Source organism: Nelumbo nucifera, chromosome 8 (genome assembly GCF_055504915.1).
Source record: "Nelumbo nucifera cultivar China Antique chromosome 8, China Antique-T2T, whole genome shotgun sequence".
NCBI lineage: Eukaryota > Viridiplantae > Streptophyta > Magnoliopsida > Proteales > Nelumbonaceae > Nelumbo > Nelumbo nucifera.
Genome location: NC_142656.1, coordinates 8836106 through 8856144, shown reverse-complemented (window position 1 = coordinate 8856144; position 20039 = coordinate 8836106). Strand labels below are relative to the sequence as shown.

General features: G+C 39.6%; 1 protein-coding gene across 2 annotated transcripts in view; it reads right to left on the bottom strand.

Moving 5' to 3' along the window:
• The window catches only part of LOC104592093 (YebC-like protein), a 37433-nt gene that overhangs the window by 15239 nt on the left and 2155 nt on the right, over positions 1-20039 (bottom strand). For both annotated transcript variants that reach the window (XR_016079631.1, XM_010251275.2), the window contains exons 4-5: positions 3843-3999; positions 3378-3655 (exon numbers count right to left, since the gene is read on the bottom strand). Coding sequence is in view for 1 of the 2 variants with exons in the window: in XM_010251275.2 (XP_010249577.1) it covers positions 3378-3655; positions 3843-3999 (435 nt within the window). In the remaining variant the exon portion in view is untranslated. The remainder of the gene's footprint in view (positions 1-3377; positions 3656-3842; positions 4000-20039) is intronic.

Genomic DNA, 20039 nt, shown 5'->3' with positions numbered 1-20039 from the left:
CTCTATATACAATCCAAATTGAAAATTAGATTTAGGAACTACATGGCTTGATCTATATGATCCACTTTGGAAGCCCAAAACAAGGTCATCAGATCTGACAATATGGCTGCATTCCCAGTTTATGAGACACTTCAGGAGAATAGCGGGTGTAAAATGGAAGTGGGGCACACAGCCTCTGGTGGGACCATGCCTAGAAATGGGGTGTTGGTGCAATGAGATCAGAAGATCTTTAACACCTGTGAGAGAAATCCAATTTCTTCTTCTCTCTTTGGTTTTTCAGTGACAGTTTCATAGTTTATGTTTAACCTTTTAGGTCAATTTACTATAGCTTAAGCAAGTTCTTTATTTCTACTAAGTGATGATTGATTAGTTTTCCTTAGCTATTAAAGCCTCTTTTACTGTCTTGGTCAGATTTAGTTACAGGGTTCACTTAAGACAACTTTTGCTGTAGTTTCAGGTTTGTCACTTTTCTTTCAGCCTATTTTTCAGGTTTCAAAGCTTATCTGTTTTCTTGATTTGGGTATTATTGGATAAGCTATTCAAACCAAGACCTTGCAAATGAGATGTGTTTTGAAAGAGTTGTGGCCATTTTATTGATAGGGTGTCAGTTGGTGAAAAGAACTCAATCTTTTTCATTTTTCTGAAATTGTAATATAAGTAGGAGAGTGTTAAATTTAAGAATTTATGTTCTTTATCTAACCTTTTTTATAGATAAAATATCATATTTCCATTAAATCAGAAAGAAACTACATAATCAGTCCCTTGGGAAGGCGTGAGATGCCGCTTCTCCAAACATGAAGCACACAAAATCTTAAAACACAGAATCTAAAGCAAAATGTACATGTGTACTAATACAAAATTACAGCTCAGCCCAAAATAGTGTTTCCCGAGTTGTGCCCTATTTTGCCAAGCTATCAGTGAAGGCATTAGCTGATCTCCTCACCCACTGTACAGTAACAGTTATATTCCTTATCAACCATTTGTATTTCTTTAGCTCATTCTTGTAACCCCACACAACACTCTCCCGATTATTTAACCACTCAACCACTACCTTAGAGTCCCCTTCAATCAGCCACTGCTCCACACCCAATTCTTTTGCAAGGAAGACCCCTTGCATAGCAGCTAGCAATTCTGCACTAACAGAATTCCCAACGCTCAAAGGGCCAGAGTAGAGAAGGATAACGTCTCAAGCCTCATTTCTCAAGACACCTCCCATCCCAGAGGGCCCTGGGTTGCCCCGGCTACTCCCATCAAAATCTTGAGGATGAACAGCTTGCTACTGCTAACCAGTTCCTCCATAAATCATTAAAGGAAAATTGGTGAAACAGTTCCATAGTCTTTAACCACTGTATTGCCCTATTCAAAATGCAGTCTTTTAGGGCCTGGCTTCTCCTCCCCTTCTCTTGGAAGATTCTAGCATTCCTTTCTTCCCAAACTGTCCATATCAAAGCAGCTCTTGCACACCTCCACATTCTTCTTCGTCTTTTATGGGGCCAAGAGAGAGCAAATGGGTTAAACAACATGCTTACTTCTGCTGGCATCTCCCACCTGCACCCAAACAAGGAGAAAAGCCAAACCCAAAGCTCTGCAGTGACCCTACAAGATGAAAATAAGTGGTAACAATCCTCACCATGTGATCTGCAAAGAGTACACCAGTTACAAATTCAGATCTAATTTCCCTGCATTTTTTCTAGGATCTTAAACTGTTCTTGAGTCTTGACTGATCCTGATTAGTTAATGATCCTCTTCTATTTGTCCTTACTCTATCTTAGTTCTCTTGCATTCTTTAAAAGATTATTGATTTCTTGAAGATCTTTGCTTCCTAGCTGAAACCAATTTTGTCACAATGTTCATTGATTCTTGCCTCCTTTTCACCCATAAATAAGACTTGTTAAGAAAAAAAAAAAAAAAAAGAGTTCTCTCTTTCATCTCCAAGATAGATCACCTAGATTCCTGGACTGTAAAGCAGTGTTAAACCACCCTAAACCTGTGTAAGAGATACCCTATGGTTTAGATTCGTTTTCTCTGTTAAATAGGGCAGGTTATACAAAGCTTTCCAAAATCCATCCATATGGCTAATCACATACTCCGAAAATACCACCAAGCTTTCCAAAATCCCATAGTTAAACCTAGGAATTTTACCTCCTTTCTGTGCACTATTTTTAGACCTCACAGGCATTTTTTCCATGGTAAGAGGGCTTCTATTCTTTAAAAGGCCATGTAGACAATATTCTTGCAGCCAAAGTGGAAAACTCTCATAGACAAAATCCACTGTATTCAGCTATTACCACCTCTTGGAATTAACTAGTTAACCAAAGTATATAAAGGTATTAATGACCAGGCTGTGATATCTCATATTCTATCATACCTGGATACCTAATACAAGGGTGTCATATATATTGTGTCAGATATTTTAAATTTTAGTTAAATTTCATATCCAGTTGTGCCCTTTCCATATCCAAGTAACACAGCTCATGTTTATAGTGCCACTCACGTTTTACATTCTTTTCATACCCACCAGTTGTGGCTCATTAAGCATTTCTTTACACAATGACATCCTTCCTGCTCCAAAACCTTCCACCACTGTGCTTCTTCCAGCAAACAAATGGGGCCATAGACATTGTGCATCCCTCAATAGAAACAGAAAAGGATATTTTATTTCTTGTCAATGCAGTCAATGCCACTGTACAAAGTCCTTTGGTAATTACATTTGTTTCTAGTTAAGCCCATTTGAGTTATAATAGTTTTTTTTTTTAATGAAGATACGAGTTATAATTATTCTATTAAGAAATCTTATTCATCAAATACTTGAAGAGTTTTAGGTATACATATGCCTACTGCCCTACCATGCATGCCTAACATTTTACCAGTTTCTCCCAAAATAGCAGCAACATCATTATGCTATGAAGCTGATAAAAAAATACATATCTTATGTAAGGAAGGGTATGTCATGAAGGAGATGACTATGACCTACAGTCACACAATCAAGTCCAGGAAGACTTGCAGATGGCAATGAAGCAATCTACCTGGATTTCAGAGAACTCCTCATAAACTCAATTGCAAGTTGGATACTCCATTGTATGTCCATGAAAAGAAAATTTCAGATATATACAGGATACACAGTTACTTTGTTGCAGTGCAAATGTTTAAACATTAAACATGAAATAAGTAGCATATTTAGCCAACAACTAGAATTTAATATATATATATATATATATATATATATATATATATGTATGTATGTATGTATGTATGTACATATGTACGTATGTATATAGCATTTAGAAATATGATAAGAAAAAGAACTAAGGTACTGACCAGAGAGAGAGAGAGAAAGAACTAAGTCATAATCTCTATAAAAGGAACTATACTTTTACCTTTCTGTTCTATCTTCTTCTGGGTCATCTTCATATGTTGGAGGTTCAATAACATCCTCAGCACCAGCATCTAAGGCTATTGCAAGAAGTTGGTCTTTGTCAGCATCTGTGACCTTTATATTTACAACCCGAGCACGTCTAAACTTGAACATAATTGATCCTGGGTCTGCCATCTTTCCACCATAGTCCTTTGCTACCTCTCTAACAGCTGCCACTGATCTGGTTATTTTATCTGTTAAAACCTCAACTACTATACCTACTCCACCAAAACCATATACCTGTATTTTGAAGATCCGATTTCAAAGCATCCAATACAATCTTCAAGTCAGTATGTTAATTACAAAATAAAAAAAAAGGATTAAAATGCTTAATAACAACAACAAAATTCCCATGATACAATGTAGTAACTTCAAAACAGCACCAGAAATGGAATTCAATAATTTGCAACACGAATTTAATGCATACTTCATAGAATTTCTCAATGTAAGCTTCTTGTCCCTTTTCAGAAGCTCTCTTAATGTTGCGCTCCAGAATTTCCTTGGGCACATCAAGCTCCTTAGCTTTCTCTAGTACAGCAGCCAAAACAGTGTTTGATACTGGATTTGGACCACCCTTCTTGACGCTGCATTATTGAAGCCACTGACAATTATGAACATGTAATGTTATTCTTGGGTGATAACCCAGACACATGGTTCTAGAACACCTTGTATAAAACGTTTCTACATCGACAAATGGAGATTTAGTAATAGAAATAAAGAAACTAGAGAAAATAGATAACAATGGCTGAACTCTTTCCATTAGGAAGAAGAAATCATCTGTTATAGATTAATATGTTCCATATTAGTCTAAGTCCATAATTGTCAAAGCGCTAACTCACTATGGTGAGTGATTCCCATGCCCTAGAGTGATTCTAGGCACCCTGTGGGTGATTCCAGGTATTTTCTCTCTTCTTCCTCTCCTTATTTTCTCTCTTATTCCTTCAAGAAACCATTACAACCATCAACAGCCATAAAACTTTGATCAAGAAGACCATTCAACATTCTCCAAGGACTAGAACTAAGCTGGTCCTACATCAGTTTGGTATCAGAGCCAAGGTTATAGGCTGTTATCATCATGGCTACACATAGTAGCAAGCAATACAGGGGTCGGTTGACTAATACACAAAGAGATTCATTGATTTCCACCCTTTGCAAAAGAGTTGAAACCCTTGAAGCGCACCACAAAAACAGGAAGAGGAACAGATTGTGAGTTCTCCTCCCCAAAACTCTCCCCTGAGGATAACCACTCAAGAAGAAGAATGTGGATTCAAAGAAGGTAACATCCATAGTGACAAATCTGCTCCTCGACACTGGGTCATAACAGCAATACCCCTTTTGGTTCTGAGCATACCCAAGAAAAACACATTTCTTGGCCTTAGGATTCATTCTTGCAATGAGGGCCAAGAATGTGAACAAAAGAAACACAACCAAAAACCCTCACAGGTATATGAAATATCTCTCCATCTGGAAAAAGAAGGCTAAATGGAACCTTAAACCCCAAAGTCCATGAAGGAACACGGTTAATCAAATGCATGGCTGTAAGAACTGCATCTCCCCAGAACTGCACAGGAATTGAAGCACATATCATAAGACTCCTTGCCACCTCTACAATGTATCTGTTTTTCCTCTCAGCAACTCCATTCTGTTGCGGTGTATATGCACAACTGCTCTGATGAACTACACCATGTTCTAAGAGATACGTGGTCAGGTCCTTTTCAAAGTACTCTTTGGCATTATCTGATCTAAAAGCCTTAGTTCTCACTCCAAATTGTGTGAGAACCATCTTGGAACTGTCGTACCAAGTTAGGAACCTCATCACGTGATCTCATTAAATATATCCAAGAATATCGTGTATAATCATCCACAAACAAGAGAAAGTAATGGAATCCTCCCATGGAAAGGATATGATATGGCCCCCATACATTAGTGTGAACAATATTAAAAGCAGAAGTACTTCTTTTATTACTTGGTTTAAAAGATTGTCTACAATGCTTTCCTAATTGACAACTCTCACACTCCAAAGTAGATAACTGAACAGACTCAAACAACTTTGGGAAAACACATTTCAAAGAACAAAAAGAAAGATGTCCCAAGCGATTGTGCCAAAGCATAATCTGGTTCACTGACTCTGACCCACTACTACTATTGCTGCTAACATGATGGCCCTGATGTCTCGGAATCTCATCCAGAAAGTAGACTCCATTCACCTCACGGCCACTCCCAATCATCTTCTTTGACTCCAGATCCTGCAAAACACAATTACCAGGAAGAAAGGTCACAGAACAATTCAAATTTTTTGTCAAAAAACTAACAGACAGTAGGTTGGTATAAAGTCTAGGGACATGTGAAACAGAAGACAGAGTTATATCATCGGTTACTCTAACTGTCCCCTTCCCAGCAATGGGCATATATGAACCATCTGCTATAGAGACTCTGTCTTTACCAAAGCACAACTGATAGGAACTGAAAATGGTAGGGGCATTAGTCATATGCCCAGATGCTCCTAAGTCTATAATCCAAAGAGGTCCCTCCTTACCTGAAGTGGATGCAAGATTTGCAGTTGCATATGAACTACCTATATGTGCAAACAAAGTGGTGTAGTTGGCTCCTGCATTCTGTTATCCATCTAGAAGGCTAGAGCTAGGTGAATCTTTCTTACTCATGAGCTGTCCAAACCTCTCCAATTCAGTTCTCACTGCTGCTACTGCAATGGATTCCCAATCAGTTTGGGAAAGAGGGGCTGAAGAGTCTCCTATAGTGGCTACATTTGCATTTCCCTTCTTATTTCTTATCCGAGCAGGCATAAGATTTGGATGAAGCTTCCAACAAGTGTCTCTGGTATGCTTAGGCTTCTTGTAATAATCACACACCAAGTCCTTCTTATCTTCCCTTTTAGTCTCACTACTCCCCCTGTCTCCATTCGGCTTAGGTTTTATTGTACCAACCATAGCCGACTGGTCAATCCCAGGCTGTCTCAGCATTACATTCCTCCTACTCTCCTTTCTAGAGACAATGGCATAGGCCTGAGAGAGTGTCACACCCTCCCTAGAAAGAATATGCTGCCTAGCAATGTCAAATTCAGGGTTCAGCCCTGCCAAGAACTCAAAAACCCTATTCCTCTCTACCAGTCTGTGATAAGTTGTTGCATCATTTACACTTTCCCATACCACAGTTTCTAAGTGATCTATTTCCTGCCATAGGGTTTTCAGCATGGAAAAATAGACAGCAAGAGGTTTTTCTCCTTGTTTCATACTTACCACCTGATTTCTTAACTAATAGGCCCTGGCTTCATTTTGCTTATGAGAATAGGTTTCAGTCACTCCATCCCAAATCTCCTTAGCAGTATTAGCCCATAGGAAATTTTTTGCAATTTGAGGTAACATAGAATTACACAGCCAGGACATTACCATGTAATTCTCATGCACCCATCAGGACGAGTTTGTATCAGGTTTCTTCTCCTCCCCAATGAGATACCCTAATTTTCCACGGGCACCAATAGCCATCTTAGTTGATTGTGCCCACTCCAAATAATTTGTACCATCAAGTTTTACGTTAGTAATGATCCCAAATCCAAAAATATCACTACTACCTCCAACACCCAGTCCCACAGTACCAGTAGATTTCATCTCGGTATTCCAACTCTCCATCTTACTTCAAACAGTTCAACAGTAAGAAAAAAAATAGATTGGAGACCTTCAAAAAATAATTTAATATCACACACATAGAAACCAACCCTTCCGGAAGAAGAAAACCCTAGCTGGAGGGAAATCTCTCTCCTCCCCATGCCTCCCAACAGAGAGAAAAGTGAATCGACCACTCCGGGAGGCCCAGAAAATTCCAGAAACCAAACCGCCCTCTTCAGAAAATCAAAAGAAAACTAACAATACCTGGGCGCCCAAGATCAAATCAAAAACAAAGAGTCCGACTTTTCTAGGACTCTTCCTCGTACTCCAGTTCTTCCTGACTTTCATGTCGAACGGTAAATCACCTTCTTGATGACTAGATCCCACCAAAAACTCCAAGAACTGGGCAATTTATAGCAGATCGATCAGCCCTTTACTATTTCATGCAGTCGGCTGATCTAGGGCTGCATGAGAATGCTTCAAGAAACCCTAGCTGATGCTCTGATACCAAGTAAAAATCTGCTGAATTAAAAAAAAAAAAAATATATATATATATATATAAAAGAAAAGTAGTTTCTTGAAGAGAGAAGGAAGAGAGGAGAGGAAGAGAAGTTAAAAATAAAAGAGAGCAATAATCTGGTTGCCCCCTTCACTTATTATTTATACTAAAATAATAGAACAGTACAAGGACAACTATGCCTTTATAGGGCGGCAAAACATAAAACAGCATATATAACACTCAAAAACATAATAAAATTTGGACTCACATAACTATTGTGGTCCCCACCTCCTATCTAACAACTAACATAAAACATCTACTCAGAAAAACATCATAAAACTAATTAATCTTCAACATGGGTTAAGGGCTATATCTCTTCATGTCACTACTCCATTCTAGTAAATGGGGTAGCCAAGGATTTCTTCCAGGCAAAGAGAGGACAAGGGGACCCTCTTTCTCCTTTCCTTTTCACCCTGATAGTTGATGTGTTGAGTGTCCAGATTACTAGAGCCAATGCTAGAAATTTGATTAGAGGGTGGAGAGTAGGGAGGGAGGAAATAGTTGTAACCCACCTTCAATTTGCCGATGACTTGATTCTCTTTTGTGAAGGAGATCCGGAGGAGTTGGAAAATTTAAAGGTCTTGGTAGAGAATTTTGAAAAGGTCTCCAACTTGAGAGTAAATTGGAATAAAAGTTGTGTAGCTAGAATTAATAGGCAAGAAGTTCAGGTGGCATCGTTGGCTAGATCTCTAGGTTGTGAGGTAAGTGAATGGCCCCTTAAGTATTTAGGCTTACCTTTGGGAGGAAATCCGAGGTCTGTTAGCATTTGGTACCCAGTCTTGGAAAGATTCTCAAAAAGACTAGCAGGTTGGAAAAAGAACTACATCTCTTTGGGGGGTAGAATCACTCTAATTAAGTCAACACTAGAAAATTTGCCAGTGTACTTTTTGTCTACCTTCAAATTGCCTATTAAGATTGCAAACCAGATTGAAAAAATAATGAGAGATCTTCTGTAGGAGCCTGGAGATACCAAAAATGATCATAGGGTAAAATGGGAAGTGGTGTCTAGAAAGAAAGACAAAGGGGGTTTAGGGATTGGAAATATTAGAATAAGAAATGCAGCTTTGTTAGGCAAATGGTTATGGAGGTTTCCTAAGGAGCAAGAGAGTCTATGGCATAAGGTGATAAGAAGTATTCATGGAATGGCAGCAAATGGATGGGACACTGGACTCGACCCAAGGACTTCGCGTTTTTCCCCGTGGAAAGATATTGTTGGCATCTTGCCATTCTTCTATCCTTTCATCAGGTATGATGCTTGTGTGGATAATAAAATTCTTTTTTGGGAGGACTTGTGGATTGAGGAATCTCCTCTTAAGGATAGATTCCCGAACCTTTATTCCCTTTCTTTGAAAAAATCTGAATTTATCTCTTCTTTTTGTACTTTTGGGGATTCTTGGGATCTGGAACTAAGGAGAGGTTTGAGGGACTCAGAAGTGGAGTCAGCAATTGATATTTTTTCTCTTCTAAGTTCAGTTTTTCTAGACCACTCCTCTCCGGACAGTAGATTTTGGGCAGAAACTTCTACAGGTAGTTTTTCTTGTTCTTCGTTTTTCAATGCTTTGGTCCTTCCTTCTAACCCAGTTTCCTCTTTTCCTGTTAAAGAAGCTTGGAGCTCCGGTCCCCCCAAAAGTAAGGGCTTTTTGTTGGGAAGTGATTCTCCAAAAAATCAATACCTTGGAGGTGCTTCAAAGAAAGAGACCAAATTGGTGCTTGTCACCTCATATCTGTAGCCTTTGTTTGAGGAATGGTGAGACGGTGAATCACCTATTAATTTCTTGTCCTTCTAGTGCTCTAATTTGGGATTGGTTCTCCTCTCTCTTTGATTGTAGATGGAATCCTCCCAAAAGTGTAGCGGATTTATTTGACCCTAGCTTTTTCCAACAACCAAAGAAGAAAGGAAGGGTGATGTGGAGAACGAGGGCAGCTATCTTGTGGGCAGTATGGAAAGAGAGAAACAATAGGATTTTCCAAGGAAAAGAAAAATCAGCTCCTGAAGTTATTGAAGGGATCACCATCAAGGCAGTACATTGGCTGAAAACTCTTAACTTGTTCAAGGATGTCTCTACAGATGATTTGATTAGAGGCTGGAATATTTTAGCAAGATCTTCTACTTCATCACCTACCATACAAGCAGTTTGGTCCCCTCCTTTGCAGTGTCATGTCAAACTGAACTTTGATGGCAGCTCTATCGGGAACCCCGGAGCTTCTGGAATAGGGGGTGTATTTAGAGATGCGGAAGGAAAAATCCTAGCTCTGTATTCTGGCCCAGTAGGTTTGGGGGACTCGCTTAGAGCTGAAGTTTTGGCGTTCTCCAAGGGCTCAGATAGGCCAAGCAATTGGGTTTCCAACAGTTGGAAGTAGAGGGGGATTCAAAATTAGTAGTAGGTTGGCTGCAATCAAACAATTTGGGAACGTGATCCCTTAGACAACAGGTAAGGGAATTATTAAGCCTCACAAGGGAGCTGGATGCAAAAGTGTATTGGTCTAGGAGGTCAGCAAATGCTTTAGCTGACTACCTAGCAAAACAAGGGGTGAATCAGGAGTTTTTGTTTTGTGCAGTGTTGTGGGTCACCTTTTACTTTGGAAGGTGACAGTTGTTTCTTATGGTTTTACCTAATGAAAGTTATCATTTCCTATCAAAAAAAAAAACCCGATACTAGTTGCTTTAGATGTCGAGGAAAGGGTCATATGGCTTACCAATGTCCTACCAAAAGCCTTAATATCATTTATGAAGAAGGCATTGAAGTGGTAGGTGACCCAAGTGATGACTTAGCTGAAGAAGAGGATTATTCCTTCACTGCTGATGATGCTTTAGATTAAGACAGCAACTATGTTGATGTAGTTCGCCGTATTCTTGCATCCCCAAAGGAAGAAACCAAGGAAGATTGGCTTCATACAGCAATATTTCAAACTATAGTAAAGAGTGGAGACAAGTACTATAAGCTTATCGTAGATGATGGCAGTAGTATGAATGTGATTTCTGAAGTCACTGTGGATCGGCTAAAGTTGACACCACAACCATACAAGATTGCTTGGATTGATAAGACAACAATTCCAATAACTAAATGAGCCCTTGTTACTATTTCTTAAGGTAGTTATTCTGATTCTATGTGGTGTCATTGTTCCTATGAATGTTGCACACATATTGCTTAGAAGGCCTTGATTGTATGATAGGGATATCTACCATTGTGGAAGGGAGAACACCTATCACTTCCTATTTAATAGGAAGTGAATTATCATGAAGCCAATGTCACCGGAAGTTATTAAAAGGCATGCCAAACCACCTCAAAAGGAGACTACAGCCCAAGGGCCCGTTGCTGAATCTAAGAAAAAACCATTGCATTTGCTCTCCAAAAAGAGTTTGAAGTAGAAAGCAAGGAGATAGGAGTTGTATATGTTGAATATCCAAGGAGGTAAAGCAACCAGATGTTGTTCCACCTACTGAAATGCCTAAAGAAGTGGTCCAAGTGTTGGATGAGTTTTCAAATTTAGCACCAGAAGAGCTACCTAATGAGTTACCTCCCATGAGAGACATTCAACGTGCTATTGACTTGTAGCTAGGGTCACAATTGCGCAACTTACCAGCTTACCGTATGAATCCTATAGAGCAAGTTGAACTTAAACGACAAGTTGATGACCTCCTAAAGAAAGGTTTTATTAGGGAAAGCCTTAGTCCATGTGTTGTTCCAGCTCTTCTCACTCCAAAGAAAGATGGTTCTTGGCGTATGTGCATTGATAGTAGAGCAATCAACAAGATTACTATCAAGTATAGGTTCCCAATTCCTAGGCTTGATGACATGTTTGATATGATGACTGGAGCAACCATTTTTTCTAAGATCAATCTAAGGAGTGCCTATCATCAAATACAGATTAGGCATGGTGATGAGTGGAAGACAGCATTTAAGACAAAAGATGGCTTATAAGAGTGGTTAGTTATGCCATTTGGACTAGCCAATGCCCCTAGTACTTTCATGAGGATTGTTGGTTCGGCTGTTTTTAGTGTTTATATTAGTCATATTTGTGTCTTAAGTTCTTAGTTATTGGGCCTTAGTTATTGGGCCTAAACTTGTTTAATGTTTTATTTGTCTAGGTGTCCCATCACTAATCAGGGGCATTCTAGTCCATTCATGTAATATTATTTTATAATCATCTATATAAGATTGTAGGGCTGGCTGAAGAGAGTAGGCCGCCTTTCTCAAATCTTCTTCTCTTCTTCTTCTTCTTCTTCGGCTGCTGTATTCCAGCAAACATGGTATTAGAGCACTAATCCGTCTATCTGATTACAGCCGCCACTTTTTCTGCTCTTCCCTATTCCTTTCTTTTTCCTCTCTCTCTCTCCTATCTTGGTCGCTGTGAAGAAACCCTAGGGCTGACCATAGAACACAGCAAGGTCTGTCTCTAGGGTTTCCCTTGGTTGTAGGGCCCAAGGGGAGTTTGTTCCAGAAATCGATGCCCTACTAGACACCTTGCAGCAGGTAGTAGCCATTCGGCTGCTAAGAGAGATCTGTGTGGAACAGATCTAGGTGGAAGGACTGACTTCGACAGTCCTGGTACAGATTGTACGGGTGATCACAGTCTACTACAGCAGAAGTCAAAGCCCAGTCTAGTCCAGAAGAGTTCAGCACAGTACAGAGGTGGATTGTCCTTGGTTTCAGACCTGTTATAAGGGGTTCTCAGACCTGCAACAGCTTCGGTAAGTCTGAAATAGTGTTCTTTGTACTGAGTTTTCAATTGTGATCACTGTAAGAGGAAGGAGATGTCTTCAATATCGGGAGAAGTGTCTTCTACGGATCATAGAACTGGTGGGAGGTCTCCTAATCTGGAAAATCCAAATCTGCACAGCTTGCAGATCACCAGTGTATTTTTGGATGAATATAATTTCAGAGAATGGTCTGTTTCAGCCATGCTCTTCATTACTTCTCGGGAACTTACGGGTTATCTAGATGGACAGAAGAAGGAACCTGTAGTGGGTAGTGCAGAGTATGCAGTATGGCGTAAGGAAAATGCTACTGTTATGTCCTGGCTGCTTGCTTCGATGACTTCAAGAGTGGTCAGGACTGTTCAACACTTTCCTACTGCTGCTAAGATTTGGGAGAAAGTCTCTAAAACTTATGGACAGAGAATGAACAATGCCAGAATTTATAGGCTGAACCAAGACATTGCTGCATTGAGACAATGAGATATGACAGTTGTCACGTATTTTGCAACCCTAGAAGGACTATGGGAAGAACTTGATCATCATCTTATTCTTGATTGGGAGAATGCAAAAGACAAGGAGAGGCATGATAAACAAATTGAAGAGGGTAGAGCCTTTAAGTTCTTGGCTGGCTTAGACCCAATGTTTGAGAGCATAAGGTCTCAAATTTTGGGAATGGATGAAATGCCAGATTTACATCATGTCTATTATCTAGTAAGGAATGAAGAGGTTAGGAGGAAAGAGATGCAAGTTGACACTCAAACACAGCCAGTCGAACAGCCTGTTGAACATTCAGCCATGATTTCTTCAAACCAAAAGGGGAGCAAACATTCAGACAAGAGGCATCTTAAGTGCTCTCATTGTGGTGGTGAAAGGCATGTAAAAGAGACTTGTTGGGTTCTTTATCCTCATCTAAAACCAGCTGCATTAAGGAAAGACAAGAAGCCCCAGAAGAATCAAACAGCAAGTGGGAATCATGTCACTAGTCACAGTGGTGATGGCTCGAAGAACACATCCACAGTTGCATCTTCTCCCATGGGACAAACTACTAATTCCTCCACATCCGGATCCTTGGGCTTCACTACTGATGAAGTAGAGGTCCTTAGCCGGGCCTTAACCCGTCTAAGGACTAATTCCCTTGCTTCCACCTCTCTTGCCAGATCAGGTATTGTCTCTGCTTATAGCACAACAAGTTCTATAGACTCTACTTCTTGGATTATTGATTCCGGTGCAACTGACCACATGACACACATGTCCTCTTTATTTTCTTCTTACCAATTGATGCCTGGCCAAGATAAGATGAGAGTTGTTGACAGTTCCCTCTCCACCATCTTTGGGAAAGGAGGAGTTGACCTAAGCAAAAACCCCTCTCTTAAATCAGTTCTACATGTTCCCAATCTTACTTCCAATCTCTTATCTGTTTCGAAGCTTACCAAGAATTTAAATTGTAGCATAACTTTCTTTCCTACTCATTGTGTCTTTCAAGACAGATTGACGAAGAGAACGATTGGGAGCGGTCATGAGTGTGGAGGTCTCTACTATTTTGATGCAGACATAAGTTCAGCCTTACAATCATCTGCTACCAGTAGTCAGAATAATGAGGAGTCAATAGCTAGGTTACACTTGTGGCATGCTAGACTAGGTCATTTACCTTTCTCATCATTGCAAGGGTTGTTTCCTGAATTATTCAAGGGTATTTCAAGTCAAAGTTTAGTTTGAGAAGTGTGTCAGTTGTCAAAACAATGTAGAACTCTTTATCCACTTTCTAGTAATGAAATTCAAGTTCCTTTTTATTTGGTCCATTCTGATGTTTGGGACCCTTCACCCCTTGTTTCTGTGGATGGTTTTCGTTATTTTATCAGTTTTATTGATCACTACTCACGATGCACATGGATCTACTTGTTAAAAGGACGTGATGAAGTGCCACGGATAACCATGGCATTTTGTAAAATGATTGAAACTTAATTTGACAAGAAGATTAAGCAATTCCGTTCAGACAATGTTGCGGAATATTTTGAAAGATCCTTGAACCTATTCATGGAGGATGTTGGCATGATACATCAGTCATCTTGTGCTAGTACCCCTCAACAGAATGGGGTTGCTGAGTGCAAAAATAGACACTTATTGGAGACCGCTCGAGCTTTATTATTTCAGCACAAGGTTCCCAAGCACTACTGGTCTCAAGCAGTCCTTACCGCATCATATCTGATAAATCGGATGCCATCCAAGGTGTTGGGTATGAAAACTCCTTTCTCTGTCCTCTGCCCTAATCTTCCAGATTTTCCTCTTCCACCTAGAGTCTTTGGTTGTGTGTGTTTTATACATGTAAAGGATCCAAAGAAGACCAAGTTGGATCCTAGGGCTACGAAAGGAATCTTTCTAGGGTACTCTCCTACACAGAAAGGTTACAAGTGTTATGATCCCGTCACCAAGAAGAAATACGTGACAAAAGATGTGATATTTTTTGAGTCTCACTCCTATTTTCATTCTTCCAAGAATCCTCTTCAGGGGGAGACTAGTGGGATGGAAGAGGATTCTTCTTCCCCCTCCTTTTTTGTGCCTCTTTCTGCATCGGGCCTTCCATCCTCTCCTCCTGATCCTCCTAGTTGTAGCATCCCGGGTGAACCTAGTGAGGCTCCCATTGCACCTTTTACCACTCTTGATGCTGCAGATGTTACTGAGGACACCAGTAAGCAACAGAAAGATATAAGAATCACCTACAACAGAAGGAAAAAAGACCCTCTAACTCATGGCAGCAATCAATCGGACTCGGATCAATCTGCCTCAACAACTCCAGGTAATCCTATTACTCATACTTCTTATTTGGATCTCCCCATTACTCTTCGTAAGTCTACTCGTTCTTGTACTATCCGACACCCCATTGCTGAATTTGTTTCTTACTCATGTTTATCTCCTTGTTATTATTCCTTTGTGTCCGCTCTCTCCTTTGTGCATGTTCCTACTAGGTACTCAAAGGCAGTGTCTGATCCAAGATGGAAAGAGGCTATGAATGAAGAAATAAAAGCCTTAATGAAAGCAAGGACTTGGGAATTAGTGGATCTACCAGAAGGGAAGAGCATTGTAGGATGCAAGTGGGTGTTCACTATAAAGCATAGGGAGGATGGGTCCATTGAAAGATACAAGGCCAGATTTGTGGCAAAGGGGTTTACTCAAAAGGAAGGGATTGACTACAAAGAGACCTTTGCTCCAGTCGCGAAGCTCAACACAATCCGGGTCTTATTGTCATTAGCTGCAAATTTCTCATGGGAGCTACATCAGTTGGATGTGAAAAACGCTTTTCTAAATGGTGATCTACGTGAAGAGATATTCATGGATCCTCCACCAGGTTATGGCTTTGATGGGAAAGTATGTAAACTGAGGAAAGCATTATATGGCCTTAAACAGTCTCCTCGGGCTTGGTTTGAGAGACTTTGTGGAGCCATGAAGAGAGTGGGATACACTCAAAGTGGTGCAGATCATACTTTGTTCATAAAGAAACAAAATAGCCGACTTACAGTACTAATCGTCTATGTGGATGATATGGTGATTATAGGGGATGATCTAAAAGAGATAAAAAGATTAAAGGAGTTCTTGACTTCTGAGTTTGAGATCAAAGACTTGGGTCATCTGAGATACTTCCTTGGAATTGAAGTTGCTAGGTCACAAGAGGGCATCTATATATGTCAGCGGAAGTATGTCCTTGACCTTCTAGGGGAGACAGGTATGATGGGGTGTAGACCAGCAGATACTCCAATAGAACAGAACCATGGTCTATAGGAATCAGTTGGAGAGGACTACCTTGATAAAGAAAGATACCAAAAACTGGTAGGGAAGTTGATATATGTCTCTCGCTCGACCAGATATTGCTTATGTTGTACATGTTGTCAGCCAGTTCATGCACTCTCCAAAGATTCCTCATATGTGAGCAATGGAAAGAATTCTTAGGTACTTGAAGACTTGCCCAGGAAAAGGAATTTTGTTCAAAAAACACAATAAAATTGAAATTAAAGCATATACTGATGCAGATTGGGCTGGCTCTGTTGGAGACAGGAAGTCTACTTCTGGGTATTGCACGTTTGTTGGAGGAAATCTGGATACATGGCGAAGTAAAAAGAAGAATGTGGTTGCTAGATCAAGTGCAAAGGCTGAATATCGAGCTATGGCTCATGGTGTTGCTGAACTGTTGTGGCTTAGGACCCTTCTTGGTGAGCTCGGGATAAAGGTCGAGTGTCCTCTCAGGCTGTATTGTGACAACAAGGCTGCCATCAACATTGCAAATAACCCAGTGCAACATGATAGGACGAAGCACATTGAGATTGACCGACACTTCGTTAGAGAAAGAATTGTCTCAGGAGAACTCTGCATTCCTTATACCCCTTCCGAGATGCAGATTGCAGATGTGTTAACTAAAGGACTAGCTTCAACAAAGTTCTCAGACTTACTTGGCAAGCTAAACATGACTGACATCCATGCTTAGCTTGAGGGGGAGTGTTGGTTCGGCTATTTTAGTGTTTATGTTAGTCATATTTGTGTCTTAAGTTCTTAGTTATTGGGCCTAAACTTGTTTAATGTTTTATTTGTTTTATTTGTCTAGGTGTCCCATCACTAATCAAGGGCATTCTAGTCCATTCATGTAATATTATTTTATAATCATCTATATAAGATTGTAGGGCTGGTTGAAGAGAGTAGGCCGCCTTTCTCAAATCTTCTTCTCTTCTTCTTCTTCTTCTTCTTCTTCGGCTGCTGTATTCCAGCAAACAAGGATGATGACCCAGGTACTTTGATCCTTGATTGGTCATTTCCTAGTTGTTTATTTTGATGATATCCTTATATATAGCCATAGTCTAGAAGAGCATATTGATCATCTACGTCAAGTGATGAGAGTTTTACGCCAAGAGAAACTCTACATCAACTTAAAGAAATGCTCTTTCATGTCACCCAAAGTTATATTTTTGGGGTTTGTTGTTTCTGCTGAAGGCATAAGCGTTAATCCCAAGAAAGTAAAGTCTATCTTAGAATGGCCCCTCCCTACCAATCTTCAAGAGGTTAGAAGCTTCAACGGCCTAGCAACTTTTTATAGAAGATTTATTAAGGGGTTCAGCACTATCATGGCTCTAATTACTGATGCAATGAAAATAGGTGAATTTAATTGGGCCAAGGCAGCAACAAAGGCACTTGAGACTATGAAGAAGAAAATGACAGAGGCACCTATTTTACAACTTCCAGACTTCTCTAAAGTCTTTGAAGTGGCAAGTGATGCATCCGGTGTAGGAATTGGAGGAGTTCTCATGCAAGAAGGCCATCCCATTGCATTTCATAGTGAGAAGCTAAATGAAGCCAAGCAGAAATATTCAACTTACAACAAGGAGTTATATGCAGTAGTGCAAGTTCTACGACATTGGTGACACTACTTAATATTCAAGGAGTTTGTGCTCTATTCAGATCATGAAGCTTTAAAGTACTTGAATTCCCAAAAGAAATTAAACTATAGGCATGGGAAGTAGGTTTTATTCCTATAAGAATACACCATTGTTCTTAAGCACCAAGCTGGAAATGAGAATAAAGTGGCAGATGCGCTAAGTCAAATGGCTTACATACTTCATTCCATGAATGTCCAAGTCATTGCTTTTGATCAACTAAAGCAAGACTATGCTGGTTGTAAGGATTTCAGCATCATCAATACTGACTTACAAGTTGGGAAGCAAGATGAGCATCCTTCCTTTTCACTACATAATGGTTATTTGTTTTATGATACCCCCTTATGTGTATCAAATGTCTCTTTATGGGACTTTGTTATTTGGGAGTTACATATTGGAGGTGTAGCAAGTCATTTTGGTAGAGATAAGATCGTTGCTATGGTGGAAGATAGGTTTTATTGGCCTAGTTTGAAGAATGATGTTGCTCGTATAATAAAGCAATGCAGGACATGCCAACTTGCCAAAGGACGAAAGAAGAACACTGGGTTATATACACCCCTACCTATTCCTCATGAACCATGGCAAGATCTATCCATGGATTTTGTCCTTGGATTGCCCAAGACTGCTAGGGGTCATGATACAATCTATGTTGTGGTGGATTGTTTCTCCAAGATGGCTCATTTCTTACCTTGCAACAAAACATATGATACTTCACTATTGCTACTATATTTTTCAAAGAAGTTGTTCGACTTCATGGAGTACCTTCTACTATTGTATCAGATCGAGACATCAAGTTTATGAGCTATTTTTGGAAGACACTTTGGAAACTACTCAATACTCAGCTGAAATTCTCTACATAGTTTCATCCCCAAACAGGTAGTTAGATTGAAGTAGTAAATAGAAGCTTGGGAGATCTTTTACGATGTCTAGTTAGTGATCATACTTCTAGATGGGATCTAGTGCTTCCAATAGTTGAATTTACTTATAATAGCTCAGTAAATAGATCCACAAGAAGAAGTCCATTTGAAGTGATGACTGGTATATGTATTCAGCCTAAGTGACCAATTGACTTAGTTACCTTACCACTAGATACACGTACTAGCATTGAAGTAGAAGCATTTGTTAGGCACATAAGAGAGATACATTATGGTGTTAAGAGAAAAATTGCATTCAGCAATGATTTATACAAGGCTAGAGCTGATATTCATCGACGGTTGGCAAATTATCAAGAGGGAGACATGGTTATGGTACGTATACGACCAAAACGTCTTCCTAAAGGTGTGTACAAAAAGCTCTACTCAAAGAGTGTCGGTCCTTACAAAATCATCAAGAAGATAAGTTCTAACACCTATGTTCTAGAGTTGCCAAATGACATGGGAATTAGTCCTATCTTCAATGTTGAGGACTTGACTCCTTACCATGGACATGTGGATTCTTTAAGGCTCCTATACCTAAATTACCAACTATTGCAACTCCAAATGACATTCCAAAGGATGCTTTAGAGGAGCAAATAATACCTACTACTAAAAGAGGATATCAGAAATTCCTTGTCAAGTGGAAAGGCAAGCCTATGTCTGAGAGTTCTTGGATCACTGCTAAAGACTTTCATCGTCTTAACCCAGATCCTTCAACCCAGGAAGGGATGATAAGAATCAATCAGCACCCTTGAAAACTTATTCTAGAAAGAATAAGGCCTTACAACAGGTCCTGATATGGCATAGTGGTGGTACTTGGGATTTGGGCTGAATTAAACACCAAGGGTATTTTTGCCATTTTATAATTTTTCTGTAGGGTCCAATGATAGGGTTTAATTTGTCTAGTTATAGTTTGTTTATGTTTAAAATTTTAGAGTCATTGCATAAGTAAGATTAGAGTTATTAAGTCTTCTTTGAATTGAAGTAGGACATGACAGCTTAGTTTGAGTCCTACTAGGATTATTGAGTCTAACAGTTTGACTCCTAAGACTACTGTGAGTCTAACGGTTTGACTCCTAGGATTATTATGAGTTTAGAGTCTATAAATATGTGTGGACGTTTTACACAAAGGCAATGAATTATATTGAGTTTTCTCCAGCTTATGCTAGCTATGGTGAGTGATTCCCATGCCCTAGAGTGATTCTAGGCACCCTGTGAGTGATTCCAGGTATTTTCTCTCTTCTTTCTCTCCTTATTTTCTCTCTTATTCCTTCAAGAAGCCATTACAACCATCAACATCAATAAAACTCTGACCAAAAAGACCATTCAACATTCTCCAAGGACTATAACTGAGCTGGTCCTACATCATATAGCCTCGATAACTATGTTAAAGTCACTACACATAGTAGATGTTT